This window comes from Aulonocara sp. 'chitande type north' Nkhata Bay, linkage group LG6 (assembly GCF_057382095.1).
Source record: "Aulonocara sp. 'chitande type north' Nkhata Bay isolate Kocher_YH1m ecotype deep benthic linkage group LG6, A_spYH_male_GT1.1, whole genome shotgun sequence".
Taxonomy (NCBI): Eukaryota; Metazoa; Chordata; class Actinopteri; order Cichliformes; family Cichlidae; genus Aulonocara; species Aulonocara sp. 'chitande type north' Nkhata Bay.
The window spans coordinates 5515462-5543243 of NC_141349.1; the positions used below are offsets into that span (position 1 = coordinate 5515462).

The 27782-nt window shown below is 42.2% G+C and overlaps 1 protein-coding gene across 4 annotated transcripts in view; it reads right to left on the reverse strand.

The window, feature by feature from the left end:
* Window positions 1-8058: 8058 nt before the first annotated feature.
* LOC147327118 (glutamate receptor 2-like) overlaps window positions 8059-27782 on the reverse strand; it is a 113385-nt gene continuing 93661 nt past the window's right edge. For 2 of the 4 annotated variants that reach the window (XM_086294749.1, XM_086294748.1), the window contains exon 19: window positions 8059-12536. In XM_086294749.1, the coding sequence (XP_086150875.1) occupies window positions 12402-12536 (135 nt within the window). In that variant the 3' untranslated portion in view covers window positions 8059-12401. The remainder of the gene's footprint in view (window positions 12537-27782) is intronic. The other 2 variants (XM_086294747.1, XM_086294746.1) reach the window with 1 other exon arrangement.

Sequence of the window (27782 nt, forward strand, 5' to 3'; positions counted from 1 at the left end):
TATTAATGGAATGACAATTCATTTTTAAAATATTGATTTAAAAATAGTGTTTTTATTTTAAATTTAATTATTAAACAATAAATTACTTTAGTAATGTTTGAACAAATGAAATAATAAAAATGCAATTTACTAATGCATATTTGATTGATTGATTCATTCATTATTTAAGCACAGAATTGATTATTCCAAACCGTGTGGCTCTTGTAGTCCTACATACCTGTCATATTCTTAGGATTCAGCTGTTTATAATACTTTTAACTTTGGATTTGTAATCAAGAGATTTCAATGACTTTTTAGCCAATACATCTACCTCATTTTTCCAGACCAGCATCTGCTTGAACCCAAAGAAATCCAACATTTATGCCACCATTGCACAATCTTGACCATTGTTCACCTGTCCTTATTGCAGTCTGCAAGTTTCATTAGCGCTGATAAACTGTCAGATGCAATAACTATAGCTTTCTGAATATTTATGCCCACTGCAAACCTAGCATTATGGCTTCCAGCTCTACTGTGTTAAGATTGATTAAATGTCTCTTTTTAATAATTACTCTAAGTTGAGGAATGAAGACCGCAGCACCGGTCTTTTGATCCATCTGTAAATATTAGGACTTCATGTGTATATTGTTTCTCCAAGTAAATCTGTGCTATATACTGAACAAGTGTATGACTGGACTTTCCGTTATTGCCTTTTGAATGTATAAGTCGCTATATAAGTTGCTTTTACTGTGCTCATAGCACTCTTGCGTGAGCTTATCTCTTCTACTTTGGAAGGACATTTCTCCCATTTCCACCTGCATGGCTGTTACTGGAGATTTAAATGCACCACTGCAAATTCTGAGGGCTTGGCTTATTCTGCATCCAGAAATTCCCCCCCTCCCCCCTCAAGTCCAACCTGTTAAACATGTTAGTCTGAGCCTTCCTGATCTCTGACTGTAGGCATAGCAGAGCATCCATTGCATTTTTACCTCTGCTGAATCCATTTTGGTATGATGAAAACAGGCACTTGCTTTCTAAAAAATAAGTGAGTCTTTCAGTGACCATCTTTTCTATAGTTTTACCTAACTGAGACGTTAATTGGTCTGTAATTTGATGGATCTGATAGATCTTTTCTGGGTTTTAAAATCGGAACAATTGCAGGCTGTTTCCATGTAGATGAAATTATACCCGTTTCCCAAGCTGCATAAATAATCACAAAACAGCAACAACTCAGTCATTATCCATGTACTCCAACACAGTATAACATTTACTGTCTTTACCTGGAGAGGTGTGACGAACATTTGTTAATGCTTTCTTAATTCATACTGAGCAGTAAGTCCAAACTGCCTCTGAATTCATTTCTTTTTACATTTACCCTGCATCTAAGGTTCTTTGCCAGTGTCTCATTCCTGCACTGTTTAGGAATATCTGATAAATTACCAGAACTATGAATCTTTACAAACATTTGAACATTGAGCTCTGCCTTGTCTATATTATTAATCGCTATTCTGTTCTCTGTCCCTACTGTTTGGAAGCTTGTTTGTCCTCCTCACCACACCCCAAATGTCCACTAACCATGACTCTCTGCCTATACTATTACAGTACTATTACATTGCCTCCAATATGTATGCTTTGTAGACCTTTTAATTCTTCGCTTGTGCTCTTGTAGTGAATCAATGCTTTTATTGAGTGGTAATTTTTCAGCTGTCTAAATGCTCTTTTTCTGTTCTTTACCGCTTTACTTACACTCCTCATGCCACCAAGGTACATACAGATTATTATATCAAGTTCCTTTACCATTATTAATACACACTAGCCCCACCCTATCCATAAAATCCTACTAGCACTGGACTACTAGCACTGGACTGACTAATCTGTACCTGGCTGTAGCTCAGGTGGCAGAGCAGGTCAGCCACTAATCAGAAGGTCGGTGGTTCGATCCCAGGCTGCCTCCAGGCTGCATGTCAAATATCCTTGGGCAAGATACTAACCCCATGTTTGCCTACTGGTGGTGGTCAGAGGGCCCGGTGGCGCCTGTGTCCGGCAGCCTCGCCTCTATCAGTGCGCCCCAGGGCAGCTGTGGCTACAATGTAGCTTGCTATCGCCAGTGTGTGAATGTGTGTGTGAATGGGTGAATGACTGAATGTAGTGTAAAGCGCTTTGGGGTCCTATGGACTAGAAAAGCACTATACAAATGCAGGCCATTTACCATTTACCATTTATTCCAGTCTCCACAATAGTGCAAGAATAGCTGTGGTTAAAAAGAAAATGAGGAAGAATATGTCGCAGAAGCCCAGCAAAGAGGATACAGTGTACTCCTGTAAGCGATGTGGTAGCAGACATGAACCTAGACAGTGTCCAGCTTATGGCAAAAGATGTTTGAAATGCGATGGAAAAAATCATTTTGCCAAACAATGTCTGTCGAAAGCCAAACCCAAATCAGTGCATGTAGTTGAAGAGACTGACTTAAGCGAGACTTTCTTTGTGGGCATAGTGTCACTTGAGGATGTAAAAAGTGAGCATAACGAAGCAGAGGACAGTGAGCGATGCTCAGATTATGAAGACACGTGGATTGTTTCACTCCCAATACAAGGAGCTTTGGTGGCACTAAGGATTGATACAGGTGCGCAGGCGAACCTAATCAGCATGACAGAGATCCATACCATGAAACCAAAGCCCAAAATAATAAAGAAAAGAGTACCTCTAAAAGACTACAATGGAAAGTATATTGAGAGCAGTGGTCAATGCAGGCTTAAAGTGACAATAAAACATAAAGATTATGATGTATTGTTTAATGTTGTTCCAGAAGGTCGTGAATCACTGCTGGGTGGCGTGACATCCAAAAGATTGAACCTAGTAGAAAGAGTGTATCACATCAGCTGTCCAGAAACAGAAAGTGGACAGCGAGGAGCAGTTGACTCCATTGTACAGCATTATGAGGATATCTTCAAAGGTTTGGGATGTCTACCATGCAATTACAGTATCCAGCTGAAAGAGGATGCAAAGCCAGTGATCCATGCACCACGTAGAGTCCCCGCTCCACTGAAGGACCGTTTAAAGAAAGAACTTAACAGGATGTTACAGTTGCAGGTCATTACAAAAGTGGAAGAACCGACTGCGTGGGTAAACTCAATGGTGTGTGTGGATAAAAGGAATAAAAACAATGATTTGAGAATATGCATGGACCCTGGCGATTTAAATCAAGCCATAAAACGTGAGCACTACCAGATACCAAAGCGTGAAGAGGTTGCAAGTGAAATGGCAGGCGCCAAATACTTTTCAAAGCTAGATGCAGCACAGGGTTTTTGGCAAATAAAGCTGGATGAGAAAAGTTCAAAATACTGTACTTTCAATACACCTTTTGGCAGGTATAGATTCCTCAGAATGCCATTTGGCATAATCTCAGCATCTGAGATTTTTCATCGTGCCATGGACAACATGTTAGAGGGTTTACAAGGTGTTCGCTGTTATGTTGATGATGTGGTTATATGGGGCTCCACCCTACAAGAACATAATGAAAGACTGGTGAAGGTGCTGCAGCAGATGAGGGAGAATGGATTAAAGTTAAATCGTGACAAGTGTCATTTTGGTGTGAAGGAAATAACATTTCTGGGAGACAAATTCTCTGCTGGAGGTATTGAGCCAGATGAAAGAAAAGTAAAAAAACAATGCCACGCCCGACAGATAAGAGAGGTGTGCTCAGAGTGATGGGAATGATAAACTTTGTAGGAAAATTCATACCTAACTTGTCAGTGCGAACATCAGCACTAAGGGAGTTACTTCGTGATTCCATAGAATTTAAATGGTCAGCGAGGCATGAGCAAGAATGGAATGATTTAAAAACCACACTGACAACGCGCCCAGTGCTTGCATATTATGATCCAACTAAGAGTCTGAAAATCTCAACAGATGCCTCAAAGGATGGGCTTGGAGCTGTTTTACTTCAAGCTGAAGAGGGGAGTTGGAAACCAGTTGCTTATGCTTCTAGATCCATGACTAAGTCTGAAACCAGATATGCTCAGATTGAGAAAGAATGTCTCGGACTGGCATATGGACTTGATATTTTTCACTGTTATGTTTATGGTCTTCCTACCTTTACAGTTGAGACAGATCATCGTCCTTTGGTGTCAATCATTAAGAAACATCTGAACGAGATGTCACCGAGGATTCAACGTCTCATGATGAAACTGCAAAGGTACAGCTTTGACTTGATATACACACCAGGAAAGCATTTAGCTTTAGCGGATGCACTGTCGCGAGCATCAGAGGTGTGTCACGCAAGCTCCACTGAGAAAGAAGTAGACGATCATGTTAATATGATAGTGGAGTCTCTGCCAGTGTCTGACGCAAAGATAAAACAAATATACGAGGAGACAGCTGCAGACAGGGAGCTGCAAACGGTGATGGAAAATATCCAAGGGGACTGGCCCAAAGGGTCTTGTTCAAAGTATTATCATGTTAGATCGGAGCTCAATGTGGTAAATGGACTGCTGTTGAGAGGCAATAGGATTGTGATACCACATAGTCTGAGACAGCTGATACTTCAAAGAATACATGAGGGACATCTGGGAATAGAAAAGTGTAAAAGGAGAGCTAGAGACACTGTGTACTGGCCTGGCATTAATAAAGACATTGAGACCATGGTCGGAAAGTGTGAAACATGTAACAAGTTTCAGAGCAGACAGGCAAGAGAACCCATGATGATTCCTGAACTTCCTACAGCGCCTTGGAGGAAAGTCGGAACAGATTTATTTCATTTTAATGGGAAAGACTATCTGTTGGTGATAGATTATTACTCTAACTTTCCTGAGATTGCTCTGCTTACAAGTACAACTGCTAATAATGTGATCACACATGTGAAGTCTATCTTTTCCAGGCATGGAATACCTGAAACTGTCATTAGTGACAATGGTCCTTGCTATAATTGCAAAGAATGGCAGAATTTCGCAAGAGAATACGGCTTTAAACATGTCACATCAAGTCCTCAACATCCACAGGCAAATGGCAAGGCTGAAAAAGGAGTGCATATCATCAAGCGGCTTCTGAAGAAGGCTACAGACAGTCGATCAGATCCTTATTTAGCTATGCTGAGCTACAGGACTGCTCCTCTTGACTGTGGTTTATCCCCTGCAGAATTGCTGATGAATCGTAAGCTACACACAACTTTGCCCTGCTATGCAGAAAGCAAGCAGAGTGAAGAAATTATAAAAAAGCAAGAGCATCTGAAATGGAAGCAAAAACTGCAATACGACAAGGGAACAAGAGCACTTGGATTGCTTGCAAAGGATGATGTAGTGAGAATCCAAGATCAGAATGCATGGAGCAGGAAAGCCATTGTTCTTCAGGAAGCAGGTCCGAGATCATATGACGTAAGAACTGAAGAAGGTCATGTGTTCAGAAGGAACCGTCGTAACTTGCTGAAGACTAAAGAGACATTTCAGGAGGAACAATATGGTGAGGAAGATGAAAATGTTGATGTGTCACATGCAGAGACAGTGTCTGGTTTAAAACCACTGGATGGACATGAGCATGTGGAGAAAAGTGCAGTTGTTTCAGAACCTGTATTGAGGAGGTCAGAGCGTAAGGTCAAGAGACCAGTTAGGCTTAATCTGTAAAGCTATGACTGGATTTGTTTTTATCTTATATTCTGATGGTGTTGAGAGAAAAAAAAAATTATTGTTGTAATACAAATATGTGTATATGTTGATTCGTGGGACCTATGTTGTCAGAGAAAAGGGGATGTGGTGATGTGTGGGTGTTCATGTGCCAATGGGGTTTTGCCAGTAGGGGGCGCTGTATTTGAGAGGGCTCATGAATGCCTCTATAAAAGAAGACTGACTTGTGAATGAAAGAATAAAATGTTTGGAGCAGACGCTCGCAAAACACAAGTGGATACTGTGTAATTATTCAAAGCTATACGAAGACAACACAGTGACCACTCCTTCCCCTTTACCATCCTTACTACCATTCCTAATAACCGTATATCCATGTGTAAGTTCCACTTTTCCACTGTTTTAACCATGTTTCCTGGATACATATTGCATGTCATTTTTTTGTAATTGAGAAATAAAATGACTATAATGAACTACCCCACGAGTTTGAGCTAGGATTCGTACCACTTATCATTTCCTCAACTCTCTCCCATTCTGGACTCATGATTCCCAGGTATTTGTCTGCAGCCTTCACAATTTAGGATTTGTTCAGTTTGAGTTGTGCAGTTTATTACATCCACCACAACTAACACAAAATCCTTCTTGCTCATAACCAAAGCATCTTTCTTTATTTTGGTAGGTCCTTCACAAGAGGTTGCTTTCTGTTTCAGCTTCTCTGACTGAGAAACTCTCTTTACCTCTTCTACATCACTTCTACAATCCCTACATCTGAGTTTTGTTTTGTTTTTGTTTTTTTGGACTTTGTGCATTGCCCCTTCTAATGCTAGCTAGCACTTCAAATAACTGACCCTGATTTGGATGGATGGATTCTTCATCATCTTTTTGCAGCTCCCTTCAGGGGTTGCCACAGCACATTACACAGGTCTGCAACCAAAAATTGTAATAAAGTATTGATTTTTTTTTTCATTGCTGCTGTGCTTTTTAAATGAAAACTCTTCAAGTTTTGCAAAAAAAAGAAAAAAAAATGTATGCAAATATCCCATGCAGCTGAAATTTTTTTTTTTGCAGGCCTGTGGTATCTGCCTCCATCTCACCCTCTCTCAGCATCCTCCTCTGTGACACCAACCCTCTGCATCTCCTCTTTCACTACGTCTTTACCTCCTGCCTGGCAGCACTATCTTCGTTATCCCCACTTTCACTCCTCTGCACATGTCCAAACTGTCACAACCTCGCCTGTCAGACTTTGAGCTTTCTCTGATGTACTCATTTTTAATCCTCTCCATTCCAATGTGTGAGGAAGACTCCCCATTTATATGAACATACTGGGTTACATTAGACAGTAGCTTTAATTACTATGCCATGCATAATCTCTTTAGTGAAATATTATGGTCGGCAGTGTCAAACACTGCACTGAGGTCTGGCAGCACAAGCACAGAGATGAGTCCACTGTCAGAGACAGCAAAGACAACAAAGACAGCTGGGTCAAGTATTGACTTTTTAATTAATGGTTTAATTATTGCCAACTGTAATACTTAAGCCCATTAATAGAAATAATCATGTTTAACATCAAAACATGAACACTAGGACTTCTTTGAGCAGTCTTGAATGAATGGGATCTATTAGACACGTTGATCGTTTGGAGGAAGTGATTGTTGATGTTAGAAGTTTCAGTCTGAGAGAATGAAAAATTTAGTATCTGGTTTTGGGGGGTTTTCCACCTTTTTTCAAGCCCAGACTACTTGGATTATCTATCCACAGATAAAAAAACAAACACATTAAGATGAACTATTTTCTGCTCCAGCAAGTCATCTCCCTCCAAGTGGCAGATGACTTGCTTTATCTTCTGAGTTACAGCCACCCCATTAAATTAATTAATTAAAATAAATCCCTGAAAGTGGCGATGTTTCTCCCAGGGCTTGAGTTCAACGACATCTATGTGTCTCATATGGAGAATTGCTCAGCGGGATTTATAGTCCTGCAAATGTGTCCATCTGGGTACACGTCAGAAAGAGAGGGGGCGAGGGGTTTTCACCCACATGAGACATGCAGTCCTCCACAATCCTGACTGCAGTATGCTGGAAGTAGATAACATAAGAAACTGCTGTACATAATTATATATCTGTGAGATGATTATGAATATTTTTCTCTAACTGTTAAATTTTTATTTGTGGAGAAATTCATGACATCATTACTAGTTATGGTTAAAGTGATACAGAATCCACACGCATGAGGATATAAAAGAATATTAAAAGAATAATCTACTTCTCTGGGAGTAGAGTTTAGGTAGCTGCTCTATACTGTTTTGGCACATAGTATTGAAGCAAGTAGAAGTAGAAGAATTATATCCTTAAATTTAGTTACAACACTTTCTGAAAGACATTTCTTATAATGAAATGTGTTCCCCACTGCTGTGTAATCCATTACTGTAAAGTTAAATGTTATTAAGAAATGATCACATAAATAAGGGTTTTTGGGGAACACTATTTATGGCAGCAATGATTTAATAATAATAATAATGGATTGGATTTATATAGCGCTTTACAATACCACTATTCATTCACTCTCACATTCACACACTGGTGGAGGCAGCTACAGTTGTAGCCACAGCTGTAGCCACAGCTGCCCTGGGGCAGACTGACAGAAGCGAGGCTGCCATATCGCGCCATCGGCCCCTCTGGCTAACACCAGTAGGCAAGTAGGGTAAAGTGTCTTGCCCAAGGACACAACGACCAGGACAGAGAGCCCAGGGATCGAACCGGCGACCTTCCGGTTACAGATGCGATTCCCAACCCCCTGAGCCACGGTCGCCCACCATTTGACAGTAGAGAAAGATGGAAGAATAGTTTTATGAATATCGTTCATCACAACTCTGTAACTTTAATCTCTGTTTTACCAGGTTTTTCAAAAAAAAATAAAATCTAAAGAATGTCACAAAATATCACGTCTAGTGTAGTTAGAAAAGTATATTTTAACTTTTGCATTCAGTTGCTGGGTGTAGTTAGGTGCTGCAGTTGTCTGCATTGCCTTTTGCCAACATTATGAGCAGTTCTTTATAATAATCATCAATAATTAAGGTTGTGTGAAAATTATGTAAGGTCTGTTTAATGCTAGGCATAAACATAGATATGATTATGGTAACCAACCATTGGGATAATAGCATTACTTCTTAAATAGCATTACTTCAAGTCTAGGTTTAGTTATAGCCTTTCCTCACCCATCAGTTTATCTCACCTTAGACAGCATTTTAATTTAATTTTCAAAGTCAAGTCATAATTTATATGGCCACAAAAGGTCAATATCATGAAAACAGAGACAAAACTTCTTCAAGAAACTGCTATGTTAAGTGTGTCCTTAATGTCTTTGTCTGTTTTTATTATGACATTTCAAGGGCAAGCATGTTTAATATATATCGAAAATAGTCAGATAATGAAGACCTCAAGAACTCAATACATGTTTATATGAAATATAAGCAGTATACAAAACGGAAGGGACTATGTTGGACATAATTTACACCTCGAATGAAATTAGCCCAGGCAATAATCTGTTCTGTTAAAAAGCAACTTACTTACATTTAATAGAAAATGAAGTTATACCAGAGGTAACGTTAAGAGTGATCATTTTCACATTTCCATCAGTGAAGGATGCGTTTTATTTTGCTGTTACTCGTTCATTTGACTGTAACACCATGAGAATATAATGAAAATTAACATGTGCTTAAGGTGAAAATGATACGAGTTCATAAGAAGAAATGGAAGCAGATGCCTTTATATCTTCAACAACCCTGTGTTTATCACAGTTTGGGCATTTTTCATATCGTATAAGAAGATTTTAAGCTAACCAGCTAGCTTCTAACCAGCAGCACAAACATCAGCTCTCTTGTGAAAAAAATAGCATACCAGAGTTCTTAAAAGCATACACTATACATAACAAGAATCACAATAATACTGCAATTAATATCGCTAATAGTATTCTTATTAGTATTATTATTAAACACTAAATGCAGCAGTCACAAAGCTTCAGACTGAAAATTTCATCAAAGGAAAAACTTAAAGTGACATGCAAACTTTCTTCACTCCATCCTCTTCCATCGTCTTTGTTGCCATCCTTTAGTGCAGTATATTTATTAAAACAAAAAGTTTTTCTTCACAGTTTCTTTTTTTTGTCCAGTTCACAGCAGTGAGAACTCCTACTGGCTCAGGTTTCAGTATCAGCAGCTGCCATTGACTGAGCATAAAGAACTCTGATTGGGTCTCAGTCTGTTTGGCACATCATCCAATTGACTTCAGAACTCTTATGAGAATACTATGCAGGTGCACATGCAAATGTGAAAATATATGTCAATGTATAAGCAAGGCGTGTTTGTGTTTATGCTGCAGTTGTGATGTGCTGACCTAGAAAGAGGGATGGGAACATATACTTCTCATATATTCTAAATATTTACAGAACCATATAATTAAAGGGAGCAAATTTAGTCCACCTCAGTTTGTGAAAACAGTATCTGGGGCTCTAAATAAAAGCTTTCATCCACTCGTCCGTTTTCTTCCGCTTTTCCAGTTCGGGGGGGAGCCTATCCCAACTGCCATAGGGTGAGAGCAAGATGTAATTTACACACACACTTTTTGTTTAGATCTTTGAATGCAAACGTTCTTATTCTCTTTTGAATAAATTATTTTTTTGTCTGATAGTCTTTTTTTTTTTTTGAAAGAAAATAGAGCGTGTCTTTAAAATTAAATGCAATTTTTAAATTCTAGATCTAGATAATAGACCGTTTACTACACTACAGCAGCCAACAGAAAGTGATTGTTTATAATATGGCACTGATATGAGTAACATTAGCCTATTTTGCTGCCAGTGGGTTGCACTTTATTGTGCCTTTCAATTTTTATGTATCAGCAAGTTCAAATTGTGAATATACAGTCATAGATGCCATGCAAAACCCAATTACCAAGGAAGATCTATGAAAATAAAGAGTGGTTTCTACAAGAATAGAAGAATAAAAACTGGTTTTTAACTGGTTTCAGATCAGTTTTAAAAAAATTATTATATTACAAACAAAGCATACTGACATGTGTAGGGTGTTACCAATTAATTGGGATTCATGAAATAGCCCTGTTGAATGCCTTATGAATGTGTGTTTCTGTTTTTAGAGCTTATTAAGGAATTGTAAATATCTTCACTTTGTGGAAGTGCAACAAAAAATGATTAAAGTACCCCTTCAGTGTCTTCATGACAAATGACTGCCAATAGCTGCCAAACAGCTACACAATTTATGCGACTTGTCTGTGTATTTTTTAGTCCCTGTTAGTGTCCATATTCAGTAAGGATACCAGTACATTAAATAACTGCACAAACTTAAAGTTGCTATTTTCTGTGTATTTATTTATAGATAAAACCAATAATATTTAGATAAGCACTAAAACTAACCTGGGGCTGATGCTTCACAGAACTTTGCTCTAAAACTCAATCTGACCTGCAGTTTTTGATCGTTTTAATTCACCTTCACTTAGCTGATTTTAATTCAAGCCTATGTTTGTGTGTGTTTTCCCTTTATTTGACCCAGCTCCGAGTGTATACCACCTATCTCAGTCTTTAACTGGCTGGGACACCTTGCATTGCAGTTTGCTTCTGCTAACATACATTTTTCTTTCTTATCACCAACGAGTAAAACTTCCCTTACTAACCACACCGTGTGATTTTTCCATAACCAGGGTTGAATCTCCATCTAGTTTTCCTAACTCTATTTTGTGTATATAATAATGGTTAAATCTATGATCCTGTAGTTAACAGTCCAGCATGAAAAACAAGGAATGTAAAAACTGCCAATGTGCTGTTTACACAAGGTGTTAAAATATATTTAACGGATTCAACATGATTTATTATGTCTATTTTATAATTTCATATGCTGATCATTAAACGTTTAGAGCTGTGTGTCACACAGTCAAACATAAATCACTGTTAAGCTATTGCCCAATGAACAAGAGGAAAGTGTAAACATATTTACAGTAATTCTGCAAAGACTATAAAATATTCATGTTACCAAGAATCCAATTAAAAATTTTAATTGGATTAAACACTAAATATTTGGGGAATTTTGTTTAATTATTTAACATATCTTGGAGTGGACAACATTTCATGAAATGCATTATAAACATTAGTAATTGCTTCATTTTAATCGTAATACTGATGAGTGGTCAGTTTGAGCCAGGGATATTCACTTTCTCAGATTGCATTTGTTGATGCTTTCGGTATCACACCTTGCTCAGGTACTTTTTAACCCATTTCAGCCCATTCCTGCATAAAATTTGTATGTTTTTGTAGTGTTGTGTTGTAGAAGTGTTTATACTGTGTACCCGTGGTTGCCAGTCCATGCATCCCTTAATCTGGTAAAAGTTTCCACTCATTAGGGATTTTCAGGGAAAAATAAGGAGAAAAAATAGGAACAATAGCAATATCATTATCTGCTACCACAATTACTAATATTTTATGGATGTGATATTTCATTTCATCAGTCTGCTTTTATAACTCCTGATCACATTCCTGATTAATATTGTTATTGCGTTAGCATCATTGTTTCTTGTTGTCTGTACAAGAGGGGGGGAAATCCATTAAATAATGATGTGTGTTTGATTAGAAAACTGTCCACTGTGCTTGATTGCTTTTCATGAATTTGTATATGAACAGCCATTCTTCTCACTGATGGTCAAGTGACTCTCTTCATTGATGGGCAGGTCATTGCTGAAGCCTGACAGCCAAGTGGTGGGTAGACATCTGTCCAGTCTTTCTAGCTGTAAGGCACTGGCTTGGATGTAGTCAGGAGAGATCAGTCATGCTGAGACTCATGGGTAATCCAGGACGGAGGTAAGCCACTGGAACACGACCATTCTCGCTGGTCGATCCTGTGATAGACAGACGGGCTTTGGAGCGCATTGCATCCGTGAATTTCATCTGTATAAGGACAAAAACACATTAGCCACATTTTCATCAATGACACGTAACTTAAAGCTGCATAGACAGGGTTAGAATCACCAGTTAACCAGAGTACTGAGAGGAATCTGCCACTGTACTTCATAGGCACTGGACTACTTGAATCTTTTTTTTGTTGCACTCACCAAACCCTTTAAGTTCCCCACTTATATACCTAATTTCATTTTTCAATCCTTTATTCACAGGTAATACTGTACAGCTGCTAACATAGCCTTTTTTAAGAGAACGTGCTTTCTCCTGGAAACCCTTTTAAGCCTCCTATTTCTTTAAACTTTAATATTTAACATACTAACTGAGGAATGTAGAATTGTGCTATCGCTGGTACTACCTGCTGGACATTGTTGATCAAGGGTCCAATACTAGCTGATATGGCTGATATGACTGATTACAACAACCTTGTGAACAGCCTATTACACTTTCTTATATAACAACTATTGTTGGGGTACCAGGGTGTGCTATTGGCTGTATTGGCTTTAGAGTTGTGGCAGCCGGACTGTCACTGAACCAGTGACTTTGTCCTAGAGCCCCCCAGGGGGTCCAGACCTGGATGTAGCATTAGGAGGGAGCTGCTGAAGTTAAGGAAAGACTGTTGGACAGCTGTGCATTCAGCTGTTGCGAAACAAGAAGGAGCTGGGCTTTGAAACAGCTGCTGGACTAGACGTGGACAGAGCATAGATTGTGTGGTAATGCCTTGCTTTTTGACTGTTTTATTGAGATTTTAGAATATCCCCTCATCTGCTTTTTTTGTCTTTTTTATGGTAATATTTAACAATTGTTATCACTCTTGTTCCTATTACTATTTCAGGTACAGAGGTACTTCCAATTTATACTTGTGTTTTTATTTGTGGGGAAAAATTTCTTTGCCCCAATGTCTGTCTTTGGGCTCCTATAGGCTCTTTCAAACCTAGGAGGCATTGTTTTTCAGCATAATCTGCTACTTAGCTTGACCTTACCTTTACCATTTGCCCGCTTGGCTGGTACACATATGAACAAATCTGTGTGTAACTCGTGTGTCTGAATGTTTTTTACACAAGTACAGAAGTCCTTCAGACCATGTATGTGAACAAATGATAACCTGGTTGTCTTTTAGAATTTAATCACAAGGCTGAAATGAGTGCTTCTGCTACAACTGCTAATTGTTATTATTGATTTCCCAAAACATTGTATGCCACAAAACCCTCAGAATTACAATAACAATTATTACGGCATCAACATTTTAATAAGCACTTTGAGCGCTTATATAGATACAGCAGAAAAGCATTACACGAGAACCAGTCCATTTACTTGAGGCAGAGTGTCTCAGGGGAAACAATATTCAGCAACCTGTTGTTTGAGCTGGAGCCTCACTTTTTGGTTTATTTATTTATTTTTAAGTGGTCATTACTCCTGTGGACACATTCTGAAAAGCAGCCGTTTTTTTCTGGCTTGCTCCTTGGACCTCGGACACTATTTTAAGTTTCTTTCACTTCGTTTTTGCTTTAAACAGCTTCTTTCTTACATATTTACCACTCTCTCCACTTCACCTCCAGGTAACCTTATTTCCTTGTGTAGCAAAATAGGGGTGTGCTGCATGCAGCCCACTGACTGCTAATATGAGTCTAACTTAGCCTGATGCACAGCTGGACTGGCCACCCAGTGGGCTGATTTTTTGTTTTTACATTCACATGTGGTCTCTTTTCTTCATGATAGAGGTTTAACCTGCATTTTTGCAATGTACTGTGAACTGTATTCACTAATAGTGATTTCTGTAAATGTCTGTCAGTCTGAGGATGATGATCATCCAATATTGATTTCAGGTTCTTGTGCACAGAGGCTTCTCAATATTTTTTTGAAACTTTTAACTAAATTTACTGTAAATAATGAGATATTTAAGCTCTTTGCAATTTTACACTGAAGAACATTATTCTAAAATTGTCATACAATTTTACAAGTTTTTGTTTTTGATTTGTATTTTTGCAAACCTCTGATATCTTTCTTTCTGAGAAACTCTGCCTCTCTAAGATACTATTTATACACAATCATGTGACCTGTTCATTAACGTACATTAGCTGCAAAATGTTCCTCCTACTTTAAATACTTGATGTGTTTTCAGTGAGTGATTGAATAAAGTTGAGGTTTAATAATAACTGCATTCTGTTTTTATTTATATTTCATATAGTGTTCCAGCTTTTCTTTGACACTGGGGTTGATAAGTGCTGTATAACACTCAATACAGCACTTGATATACGATTTTCAAAAGACTGCATGAAATGATATGAAATGTTTTGCTTTTCTTAATATTATATATTGTATATACTGTATATAATTCCATTGATACATTGTATTAATGGATAGTGGCTGTAGGCCAGTAAGTCAACTACTAATTATCTTCTATGGTTGGTGGTTTGATCCCTGGCTGCTCTTAAGTCTTCTTGCACAAGACACTAAACCTTAAGTTGCTCTCCAATGAATATATGAATGGCTAAATGAGGCATGTTGTATAAAGCACTTTGATTGCTCAAGCAGAGTAGAAAATCACTATATAAGAACAAGTCCACTTACCATTAGGAAAGAAGCTATGTCAAACTTTAAGTATACTATAAAGAAAATAATTAGTGGCAGCAACTAACCCAGCCACCAGGGCACGTGTATGTGACGAGGTGAGGCCAAACCAGTGTCCTCCTAGTGTTGGTCCCAAACCCAGATAAATGAGGAGGGTTGCAGCAGGAAGGGTCTGCAATGTAAAATCTTTGCTAAATCAAACATATGGATCATCAAGAATGAGATTTCCATACAGGAACAGTCAGAGCCTGGCTTAACAGCGACTCCCTTCTGTGCTATCCGGTCTTTAAGTCTGACATAGCCGTTTCCGGGTCCAAACTCCACTTCAGGTCCCAAAGTCAAACTAACACTGCGGCATCACTTAAAGTTACAAACTGTCTAAATTCTTTCATCTTTAATCAGTGATCAGTTGTACCAGGTGTAACAATTAAGTTTAACATCCAGGAAAACAGAATTTATGAAATTTAATCGAGTTAGAAGTTAGCAGGAAGTTAGCTCGCTAGCTTCCACCTAAACATGATATAGCATGTTCTGACTGAGGGATTTTGGAAAAAATTAAAACGTACAGCTCTGCTATCACTTCCAACATAAATGAAGACAGAAAACTAAACAGCAGTGACGTTTGTAGGGTTACTGAAGTTGGGCTAGTTGGTATATAATGATGTGCTACCTGATCGCTAGTGACACAGCTGTGTTAGCTTAACATAAATGCTGTGAAGCTGGAGGATGAACGCTAACTTTTTCCCCCTCGATAAAAGTTAACGTGAGAGTTCCTGATGGTTAGGGACAAATGCAATCCCATGGCAGGATGCTGTAAACAGACCAAACTTCAGTCAGAACAACTGAGATAATCCATATACTGCTGCATGGGCTGGGCTGTAGTTGCATCATAAGGGTTTAAAAACTGAGCTTTAAAATGATGGTAACAGTAGTAATAAAAACTGAGAGAGGCCGACAGTGATCACTGACTTTTATAGGGGCTTGTTCAGATTAAATAGAACCGATACAAAGCATTAAAACACGTTAAAAACACAATAGCCTTAATAAATGCAGAGAGGTTTGGACCTGGAAGCAGGGTTCATACGTGATCACTTAAAGACCAGACTGGCCAACAGGGTGTATCATGCAGGCTGAAATTTCACGACTCCACTTCAGCCAGAAGTTAACTGAGAGGCTCAACATCCGGTCTTATATGTGATTTAAGCACTCTGTTATTTGTGTTTTTTGCCAATAATATCCTTTTTCTTTATTCTTAATCAAAAAAATAAATTAAAATATGAGTTTGAACAGTATGTTAACAGAGAAATGTAGTCTGAGGATGTCTGTTCTAACATCTACACATTTTGTGTGTGTAGACATGATCCACTATAATTTTTAACAAGAAAAATAATGTTAAATGTTGTAATTAATTATGCTCACTACTGATCAGAATATAATCAGTTAAATATATATTGTTTACGTTTAGCCAAAAGGATGAGAGTAAGGCAATATAATAATGATTCTAAAGACAGGCCTAATTCAGGTCGAACTGAGAGGCTGGGTAGGTAAGGCCTTGAGAAACATGAGGGTGTGTGTGTGAGGGAATGAAGCAAGAGCCACTCTGATCGTTGAATTTCTGACTTTAAAAATACACAACTGAAGGGTGATGGCGTAGATCAGTGGGTGAGCAGGGCACTATACACCATATGGCTAGAAAGCAGTAGGCCTGGGTTTTAGTCTGACCCGCAGCCCTTTGCTGCATGTCTTCCCTTTCCTCTCTCCCTACTTTCCTGTCTGTCTACAATGTCTCTATCAAATAAAGGCTAAAAGCCCCCCACCCAAAAGAATCTATAAAATATATTCAATTTGGTGAAAAAAAAGTCTTGAATAAATAGTGATTGAGAGATGTCTGTGAAGGTTCTCAGTCATCCAGGTCATCATAGTCAAAGGAGCTTGCAAAGAAAAGTGTCCCAGATTTAAACCCAGTGGGAGTATCCCCCCCAAAGAGGGACAAAAGGCCCATTTCCTGGGCCATCTGACCTCAGGAAATCGCATGATAAAGTGGGACAAGGTTTCACAATGAGCTCACCCGAAGCCCTGGCTGATTGGGACCCACACCCGTTTTCACACCTTGGCTCATGTGATTAGAGGATCATCAGGGGGTCCTTTTGTCCCTCTTTGGGGGTGTACTCCCACTGGGTTTAAATCTGGGACTCTCAACCATTTGACCTTAGAACTAGAGATGGACCGATCCGAGATTACGTATCGGCATCGGTCCGATACTGACCTAAATTACTGGATCGGATATCGGAGAAAAATAAAAAATGTAATCCGATCCATTAAATATCACGAAAGCACCTCGCAAAACTTGCAACACGCCGTAACTCTCCTCAGAACGTTAGCACGTCGGAGCAGTGTGGTCACGTGATAGAGCGGCTGTGGCATGCGGGACCTGTCGGTGGTCTGGATAGCATGTGGAGCTTCGCTAGCAACCCGGCATTTCATCTCCGACAAAGTTATCCCGAGAGAAGTAAGGCAAGTGTGTAAGTCCATCTCTGAATGTTTGTAAAGCATTCCTGCGTTAAGCTTAACAAGCGACTGCCTCTTCTTGCTGCTACTTCAATCATGAAACTGCTTAATGATCAGATAATCGGCTTTTCTGTCGCGAGTCCATCTCTCTGGTTTGTTTTTGGCCCACTTTGCACCAGAAAGAGGAAACCAGCGGCTGAACAACAGCAGCACATTTAAGCTTGATAAGCTGTTGTTAGAATTGATTTAATATTACTTTCTACTCGAGGATCTTTTTCTACATAGCTGACGGCTGGTAACTGTGCAGGGGCGGATCTAGCAAAGTTTAGTCAGGGGGGCCGATAGGGCATTAACAGGGAAAAGGGGGCACAAAGACATACCTTTCTTTCTTATTCTCATTTAAAATGTCTAGCTTTTAATAAATAATTATCTGACACCCAAAGTTTTAATTTGATGTAAAATGAATAGAAGTCAATTACTGTATATAGTAACTATTAAGTCTAATATATATACCCTAGTAAGCTATAGTACTTTTTCCTTTGGGAAGGTACCATCTGTGCAGTCTGCAATTTTGTTGAAGAAAGATTGTCATGATCCTGGGTCCTTTTGACCCAGCATTTTGTGTTTTCTCTTCGATTTTGGTTCTGTTCTTCCTTTGTTTAGTGTTTACTCTGTTCTGCCCGTGTGTTCCTGTTTTATTGTGAAGGTCTGCGTCTTATGTGAGTGTTTTCAGTTTGCCTCCCTAGTCTCGTTATGTTAATCACTCCCAGCTGTGTTTCCCACCTGTGTGTAATCTCCCTGTGTTCTCTGAGTGTATTTAAGTTGTATTTTCTGTCTTAGTAATTGCTGGTTCGTCTGTGTTGTTTCCCCTTGGTCTCCCTGCGTCTTCCCATATGTATTTCTCCGGACCTCCCTGCATCCTCGTTCTGGTTTGTCTTATTAGTTTACCCAGTTTAGGTTTCCAGTTTCATGTTTTGTCGCCACCGCTGTTTGTACTTACCCACCCCTGTTAATAAACACTCACCTGCACCAGAGCTGCTGCCTTTTGGGTCCTTCCTACATTCCACACGGCTTGCCCCGGCAATCCGTGACAGTACGAACCAGTCACCATGGACCCAGCAGCAGTAAATCCGTCCGAGGAGCTCCAGGACGACGTTACATATAACGTGGAGATTCTCCTCGGGCTGTGGCTTGAAAACCCTCCAGAGGAGCTTCGCCGCACCGTCGAAAGCCGGCTACAACGGCTCTTTTCCGGCCTGCCATGGCTTCTAAAATCGCTTCCTCCGACCATGCAGGCTTTTCTCCAGCACACACCTCACCTTCTCTCAGCCACTCCTGCCTCGCTGCCCGACTCGCCGGATGTGATCTTGCCTGGCCCGTCGGAGCTGTCTGCGGGGAGGAAACGCCGATCGCGCCGCCGACGCGCCACCCCACAGCCGGACGTTCGGACTTCTAATTTACCGGCTGTGGTGAGTGAGGACTCTGTGTCTTTTCCAGACAACGTGACTGTTCATTCAGGGGCTGTGTTTTGTGTGGCGGATGTCAACGCGAGCTGCGTATCGCCTGTGCAGCTACTCCCAGCTCAGTTAGCTCCCTCGCAGCCACCCTCAGTTCAGTTAGCTCCCTTGCAGACACCCTCAGTTCAGTTAGCTCCCTCGCAGCCACCCTCAGCTCAGTTAGCTCCCTCGCAGCCACCCTCAGCTCAGTTAGCTCCCTCGCAGCCACCCTCAGCTCAGTTAGCTCCCTCGCAGCCACCCTCAGCTCAGTTTCCAGTGTCCCCCTCAGCTCAGTTTCCAGTGTCCCCCTCAGCTCGGTTTCCAGTGTCCCCCTCAGCTCGGTTTCCAGTGTCCCCCTCAGCTCGGTCTCCAGTGTCCCCCTCAGCTCGGTCTCCCGTGTCCCCCTCAGCTCGGTCTCCCGTGTCCCCCTCAGCTCAGTCTCCCGTGTCCCTTTCAGTTCAGTCTCCCGTGTCCCTTTCAGTTCAGGCCCCAGAGCCACCCGTGTCCCTTCCAGTGCCGCCTGTAGCGCAGGCCCCAGTAGCTCCAGTGCCGCCTGTAGCGCAGGCCCCAGTAGCTCCAGTGCCGCCTGTAGCGCAGGCCCCAGTAGCTCCAGTGCCGCCTGTAGCGCAGGTCCCAGTAGCTCCGGCTCCAGTATCCCCGGTTTCACTCATTCACTCCATGCAGGGAGAAAGTCTAATATCACCTCAAGGGGCTTTTCGCGGTTCAGCCGCCATTGGCACAGTTTGCCGCTCCAGGGCTTCCCCAGAGGCTAGGTCTCAGTCCCCAGCTGATTCTGGACCCCTGAAGTCTATGCAGCCACCTGAGAACTGCACCATGTCCGCGTTGCCTGGGCAGAGCCAGTGCTCAGTGCATTGCCAGTTGCCTTCGTGTTTGCCAGAAGACTCCATGACTGCTGGCTTAGTGTTGACTTCTGCTGGAGGGTCCGAGGGACCGCTCCGGCCTTTGTCTCTAGTCTCCGCTGGAGGGTCCGAGGGACCGCTCCGGCCTTCGTCTCCTGTCTCCGCTGGAGGGTCCGAAGGACCGCTCCGGTTTTCGTCTCATGTCTCCGCTGGAGGGCCCGAGGAGCCCGTCCAGCTTCCTACCTCATCAGCTGGGGGGCCCGAGGAGCCCGTCCAGCAGCCTTCCTCGTCAGCTGGTGGTTCCGGAGAACCACGCCAGCCTCATGCCTCGTCGGCTGGAGGGTCCGAGGGGCCCGTTCAGCCTCCTGTCTCCGCTGGAGGGTCCGAGGGGCCCGTTCAGCCTCCTGTCTCCGCTGGAGGGTCCGAGGAGCCCGTCCAGCCCCCTGCTGCAGCTTCATCATCCTCGTCTGGTCCAGCTTCGTCATCCTCGCCTGGTCCAGCTTCGTCATCCTCGCCTGGTCCAGCTTCATCCGAGTCATCATCCTCGTCTGGTCCAGCTTCTGCCTGTGCTTCGCCTGGTCCAGCTTCTGCCTGTGCTTCGCCTGGCCCAGCTTCTGCCTGTGTTTCGCCTGGCCCAGCTTCTGCCTGTGCTTCGCCTGGTCCAGCTTCACCTTGGCCTGGTCCAGTTTCGTCCTCGCCTGGCCCGGCTTCATCATCGTCCTCGCCTGGCCCGGCTTCATCATCGTCCTCGCCTGGCCCGGCTTCATCATCTCCGCCTGGCCCGGCTTCATCATCTCCGCCTGCTGTGGCCTCAGCCTCGTTTGGGTCTGGAGCTAAGCGGCCGTTTTCTAGACCGCTGGCTGGGCTACTGGCCGGCCACCATCGCCTGAGTGGCCGCCGTTGCCTTCCGCGCGGCCAGCCCCCGGACCGCCATCGCCTGAGTGGCCGCCGTTGCCTTCCGCACGGCCGGCCCCCGGACCCTCTTCGCCTGAGTGGTCGCCGTTGCCTTCCGCACAGCCGGCCCCCGGACCCTCTTCGCCTGAGTGGCCGCCGTTGCCTTCCGCGCGGCCGGCCCCCGGACCGCCATCGCCTGAGTGGCCGCCGTTGCCTTCCGCGCGGCCGGCCCCCGGACCGCCATCGCCTGAGTGGCCGCCGTTGCCTTCCGCACGGCCGGCCCCCTGAACTCTTCTGTTTTGGACTCCTGTGCTGTCGGCCCCCTGGCCGGCCCCCTGGTCTTTTCTGTTTTGGACTCGGTTTTCCTGTGCTTTGGTGTGCTTTTCTTTTGGTTTTGGACTTGTGTTTTGTTTTTCTTTTTGTCTTCTGGCCTTCTGGTGCTCCTGTTTTATTTTGCCTCGAGCCCTCCGTCCTGGACCCCCTCCGCCCGCCCTGGTCGGGTTGTTTTCTGTTTTTTTTGTTTTGTTTTTGGGCTGTCGGGAGCCAGCCCTTGAGGGGGGGGGGGGGGGGGGGGTTCTGTCATGATCCTGGGTCCTTTTGACCCAGCATTTTGTGTTTTCTCTTCGATTTTGGTTCTGTTCTTCCTTTGTTTAGTGTTTACTCTGTTCTGCCCGTGTGTTCCTGTTTTATTGTGAAGGTCTGCGTCTTATATGAGTGTTTTCAGTTTGCCTCCCTAGTCTCGTTATGTTAATCACTCCAGCTGTGTTTCCCACCTGTGTGTAATCTCCCTGTGTTCTCTGAGTGTATTTAAGTTGTATTTTCTGTCTTAGTAATTGCTGGTTCGTCTGTGTTGTTTCCCCTTGGTCTCCCTGCGTCTTCCCATATGTATTTCTCCGGACCTCCCTGCATCCTCGTTCTGGTTTGTCTTATTAGTTTACCCAGTTTAGGTTTCCAGTTTCATGTTTTGTCGCCACCGCTGTTTGTACTTACCCACCCCTGTTAATAAACACTCACCTGCACCAGAGCTGCTGCCTTTTGGGTCCTTCCTACATTCCACACGGCTTGCCCCGGCAATCCGTGACAAAGATGTTGAATCTATTTAATATTTCTTGAAAAATAATTGATTTCTGTGCATTTTTTTTCACACTGCATCAAATTAAGGTTGATTACGTCGATTAAGCATCATGAGGTGGCGCGTGAGGGGTGGTTCCCTATTTTTTATTTATTTATTTTTGTTGTTGGAACCCTATTAGTTAGGTTGCTTAATATTTATGATAAGTACTCTTTAAAATACCAGAATAGGGAGGATGGTGTAGGTTTAAGTTTATTAGATTGATCAGTATTGCTGAACTATGAAAAAAAAATTTTTTCCATACAGGTATAGCAGAATAGCTTTAGTGTAGTTGTTGTTTTAAACTTGAGTATGAACTTATACAAAATGCAGCAAGATATTTAAAAAAACAGTTTTGTTGATTAAAAAACACTGTATCGGATTCATATCGGTATCGGCAGATATCCAAATTTATGATATCGGTATCGGACATAAAAAAGTGGTATCGTGCCATCTCTACTTAGAACTGAAGAAGCTTCTCGGATGAGAGGTGAAACATTTTCAAGCAACTTAAAGAAGTCCAGATGCTTTTTTTGCAAGCTCCTTTGACAGTGATTGAGAGAGTTTTAAAGAGAAAAAGTATTTGGATTAAGAGGGATTGTGCTAAATTGAATGTGCAAATGAAACCTAAACTGAATGAAACATGAAATGAAGCTTATTCATATTGGACTGAATAAATTAACGCAATTTTCCATGTTAGAGAGATAGAGAGAGAATGAGAATGATAATATCTGACTGAAGATCGGTGGATCTCATGCAAACACACCTGATTGGTTGATTAGATACCAGAGAGAGAGGTGGAGAGAACGGGACTTGACAAAGCATAAATTGGAGTGCCTAGAGGAGTCCCTGCAACCTGTGAGATGAGCAGTTCAGAAGACTGAATCTCACAACTGTTTGAAATGTCAGACCACATCGGGATCCCCTTCAGTTCACTCACCAGCCCCACCTTGGAGCTGAGGATGCCGTGATCTACCTGCTCAATTGTGTCTACACCTATCTGGACCAACCAGAGGGCACTGTGAGGGTCATATTTTTCGACTTTTCCAGTGCATTCAACACCATCAGGCCAAGCCTCACAGGTGATAAGCTGACAAAGATGGAGGTGGATGCTTCTATCCCAGGGGTCAGCAACCTTTAACACCCAAAGAGCCATTTGGACCTGGTTTTCACGCAAAAGAAAACACTTTATGTCTGCGCTATCTATGCTGTTGTGTTGGTATGTGTCGGGCTGTGAGCTGAAAAGCTACAGCCGGCTGTATGCGTCAGCAACCGTGTGGGAAAAGTTGTCAATAAAGAGATGCTGAAAAGCATGTTCATGCAAACATCGACACAATAGTGCCCTGCAGACTGTTCACAAAGCTGAGGGATCTGGGACTTAACAGCCGTCTGTGTGCATGGGTGTTGGACTTCCTCACTGGCAGAACTCAGGTGGTGAGGGTGGGCAGGTGCTTCTCCAACAGCATCACCATCAACACAGGAGCACCTCAGGGATGTGTCCTCTCGCCACTGCTCTACTCCCTCTACACTTCAGACTGTGTGGCCACCCATGGCTCCAACACCATTGTGAAGTTTGCTGACGACACAGTGGTGTTGGGTGCCATCTCCAACAACAATGAGGCGGCCTACATGGATGAAGTGAAGAATCTGGCATCGTGGTGCCAGGACAACCACCTCCAGCTGAACGTCAGCAAGACCAAGGAGCTGGTGGTGGACTTCAGAAGGGGTCAGCACAGAGACTACAAGCCCATTATCATCAATGGAGCTCCAGTGGAGAGGGTGCAGTCCTTCAAGTATCTTGGTGTCCACATCTCCTCAGACCTGACATGGGCTGCCCACATTCAGGTCCAGACCAAAAAGGCTAGGCAGCGCCTGTATCACCTACGACAACTGAGGAAGTTCAGGGTCTCTCCAAAGATCCTCAGGATTTTCTATACAGGCGCTGTGGAGAGCATCCTCACACAGAACATGACATCGTGGTTCGGGAACAGCTGTGTGAAGGACCAAAAAGCTCTCCAGAGAGTGATCCGTACAGCAGAACACTGCTGCAGGATTGCTCTCCCCCCGCTTCAGGACACCTACACCAGGAGATGCCGGACTAGAGCAGCGCAGATACTGAAGGACCCGTCCCATCCTGGCAACAAACTGTTCCAACTTCTGCAATCTGGTAGAAGGTTCCGCATCTTCCGGGCAAGGACAGAGAGACTCAAGAGGAGCTTCTATCCCCAAGCCATCCGTGCCCTAAACACACACACCCGCCCTCTCACATCATCTATAATTGACTGAGACAGGACTCTTCCAGACACTAAACCAAGGCACAATGTACATTTCAATTCCTTTAATTTTAAATATGTTTATATTGTCTATCCTGTAAAATAGTCAGATGTCTATTCATATTAATGTACAGAATTCACCTGCTTGCTGCTACTACTGCACATTCACCCAGTGTATATACTATATGTGTATATATATATATGTATATATATATAATGTTCTTCCTCTACGCCCCCCCCCCCCAATTTTTGCACATGTCGAGGAGCGTGTCAGGCTACATTTCACTGTGTGTTATACTTGTATAACTATGCATGTGACGAATAATAAAGAACCTTGAACCTTGAACCATTAGTAATTCCTTTTGTGCATAATTTTATATTGTTGTTAATAATAAATTAATTAAAGCAACAAAACAACCTGAAGAGCCGGTTCGGAGCCGAAAGATCTGGATCTTTTTAGTGAGCCGAAACGAAAGAGCCGGTTCTCTAAAAAGAGCCGAAAATCCCATCACTAGTGTCGGGCTGTGAGCTGAAAAGCTACAGCCGGCTGTATGCGTCAACAACCGTGTGTGAAAAGTGGTCGTTAAAGAGATGCTGAAAAGCATGTTCATGCAAACATCGTCGTGTCTGCCGTGATATGTTTACAATGGGACTTCTGCTCCTGAACCTCTGCGCACAGCGTCTGCAAATCGGGGCTGTACGAAGTGACTTTCATCTTTACGCAGGACTGTAAGCTACCATCTGTGAGGCGTGAGCGGTGTTTGTCTTTAACATAGTTCACGGTGGAGAATAGCTGCTGACATAATGTGGATCTATAATTGGCCTACCTGGGGTTGAAAGTCTCGATAAATGCGCGGCGTTTCGGCAGGCATACCGGCTTTCGCGAGTGTGACGCTTATTTTGAGCGATGAAAAAATAAAAGAATATAATTTTATTTTTATATTTCAATATCACAATAATCTTCCAATTTAGAACTACAAGGTAAAAAAGAACTAACATAAATAAAATACACTTCAGCTAAATACTTCTAATTTATTTTCCCAAACCACGCGGAGCTGCACTATAAGGACTAAAGAGCCGCAGATTGCCGACTCCTGTTCTATCCGGTCGTTAAGTGATGACGTGACGAATCCTGCTTCCGGGCCCAAACTACCCTGCGTTTATTAAGGCTTTCGTGTTTTTAACATGTTTTAATGCTTTGTATCTTGTTCTATTTAATCTCAAAAAGCCCCTAAAACAGTCAGTGATCACTGTCGGCCTCTCTCGGATTTTCTTACCGCTATTCATTTTAAAGCTCAGTTTTTAAAACCTTACCATGTAACTACAGCCCAGCTCACTTAATTTTTAGTTTTTCATCAGTATTTGAATGACTAACCTCGTATTGTGAATCGATTATCTCAGTTGTTCTGACTGAAGTTTGGTCCGTTTACAGCAGCGTGCCATGCGATTCCATTTGTCCCTGACCACCGAGAATCCTCACGTTAACTTTTATCGAGGGGAAAAAAGTGTTCATCCTCCAGCTTCACTGTGTTTAGTATGCTAACATAGCTGTGTCGCTAGCGATCACGTAGCATATCATTATATACCAGCTAGCCCAACTTCAATAACTCTACAAACGTCACTGCTGTTTAGTTTCTGTCTTCATTTATGTTGGAAGTGATAGCAGAGCTGTACGCCTTCATTTGTTTCCAAAATCCCTCAGTCAGCACATGCTATATGTATTTAGATGGAAGCTAGCGAGCTAACTCCCTGCTAACTTCTAACTCAGTTAAATGTCATAAAATCTGTTTTCATGGATGCCTGGATGTTAAACTTAATTGTTACACCTGGTAGAGCAGCCACACTGATCATTCTATTACAGATGAAAGAATTTAGACAGTTTTTCAACTTTCAGTGATGCCGCAGTGTTCGTTTGACTTATAGATATGCAACGGAGTTAGGGCCCAGACACGGCTAATGATGTCAGACTTAAAGACCGGATTGTGTCATGGATTATTGATTACCTGACGGGAAGATCACAATATGTGGGTCTTCAACATTGTGTGTCTGACAAGGGGATCAGCAAAACAGGGGCACCACAAGGGACAAGCCTCTTTCCTGTTCACCCTCTACACCACGCACTTCAGCCACTGCACAGAGACCCATGGGTCCCATGTGTGCGACTAATAAAGGTTTATCTTATTTTATCTCTTTTATCTTATGAGTGACGGTGATGAAACAGAGTACCAGGCTGTTGTTGACTCATTTGTCACGCAGTGCGAGCAGAATCATCTGCAGCTCAACGTGGCAAAGACCAAAGAACTGATTGTGGACTTTAGGAGGACCAGGAAATGTGTTACCCCTGTTTCGATCCAGGAGGTCCATGTAGACATTGGGGAGGACTATAAATACCTCGGAGTACAAAATGATAATAAACTGAATTGGGTTAAAAACACTCCCCCCATCCCCGTAGGTCTGGTATTCTTCATGAGCTCCTGGTTCTCTCTAGCCTGGGGTTGTCTACAGCTAAGCAGCTTCTGGTTTTTCATTTTATTTTTTAATTTACTGGGAGTCACTTTCTGACCTTTCAGGTCATGCCGACGTCCCTCTCCATGCAGATATAATGACCTCAATATGGCCCAGTCTTATGCTGACCTGCCTCAATTCTTTTCTGTTTTTTCTTTTCCAAACACACAATCATCTCCCACATTTTTGAGGCTCGTGTGGGTCATCAATCTTGTCCCATAAGGAATTTCCACCCGTTGATCTGTAGATAACCTATCATGTCTGCAGGCATTTCAGGGAAACCCACGCTCTGTAGTTGTTATTTCTTAGACTCACAGGCCTCCCTAATGGCTCGCTATTGCTCTGGACTCAGCATCCGATAAACTCTTGTGGGAATAAACCCCATTTCTTAGCTGGCGTCAGCCTTTATGTGGGTTTGGAGGATTTTGCTTTTATCTCTAAAGGTTTCACCCTCACGGCTATAGGAGAAGGGGACGCTGATGAAGTGCTTGTGGAAACTGTTTTACTATTTGCCAAAAATAAACGTATTGGCTAGGTATGGTGTTAAGAAAAGAAATGCAGAACAACACATGGTGATGGATTTTGTGAAAAAGATGGAAATAGCTGTGGTGAATATGTACTGTGAACATGATCGACTACAAACTCTCTCTACTTTTAAATCGTGTCTAAAACCCATCTGTTCAGAATTGCATACTCATCACTTTTAGTCTATTTTTCCTTGTTTAGCATTTATACTTACTTACATTATTTTTTTTTAATTTTTGTGTTTACTGTATGTTTTTATTTTGTTGTACTAATGTAAGGTGACCTTGAGGATCTTTAAAGGCCCCTATAAATAAAATGTATTATTATTATTATTATTATTATTTAAGAAGAGGGAGGATCATAGAGTGGCATATAAGAGTGTAGGTAAGTGTGCACAAGTGGACTTCACCTTACACAGATGGTGGGATCTTAAAGACATAGGAAGCTGCAAGGTGCCATCAGTGGAGAAGGTAAATTGTTTTCTTATATTGTGC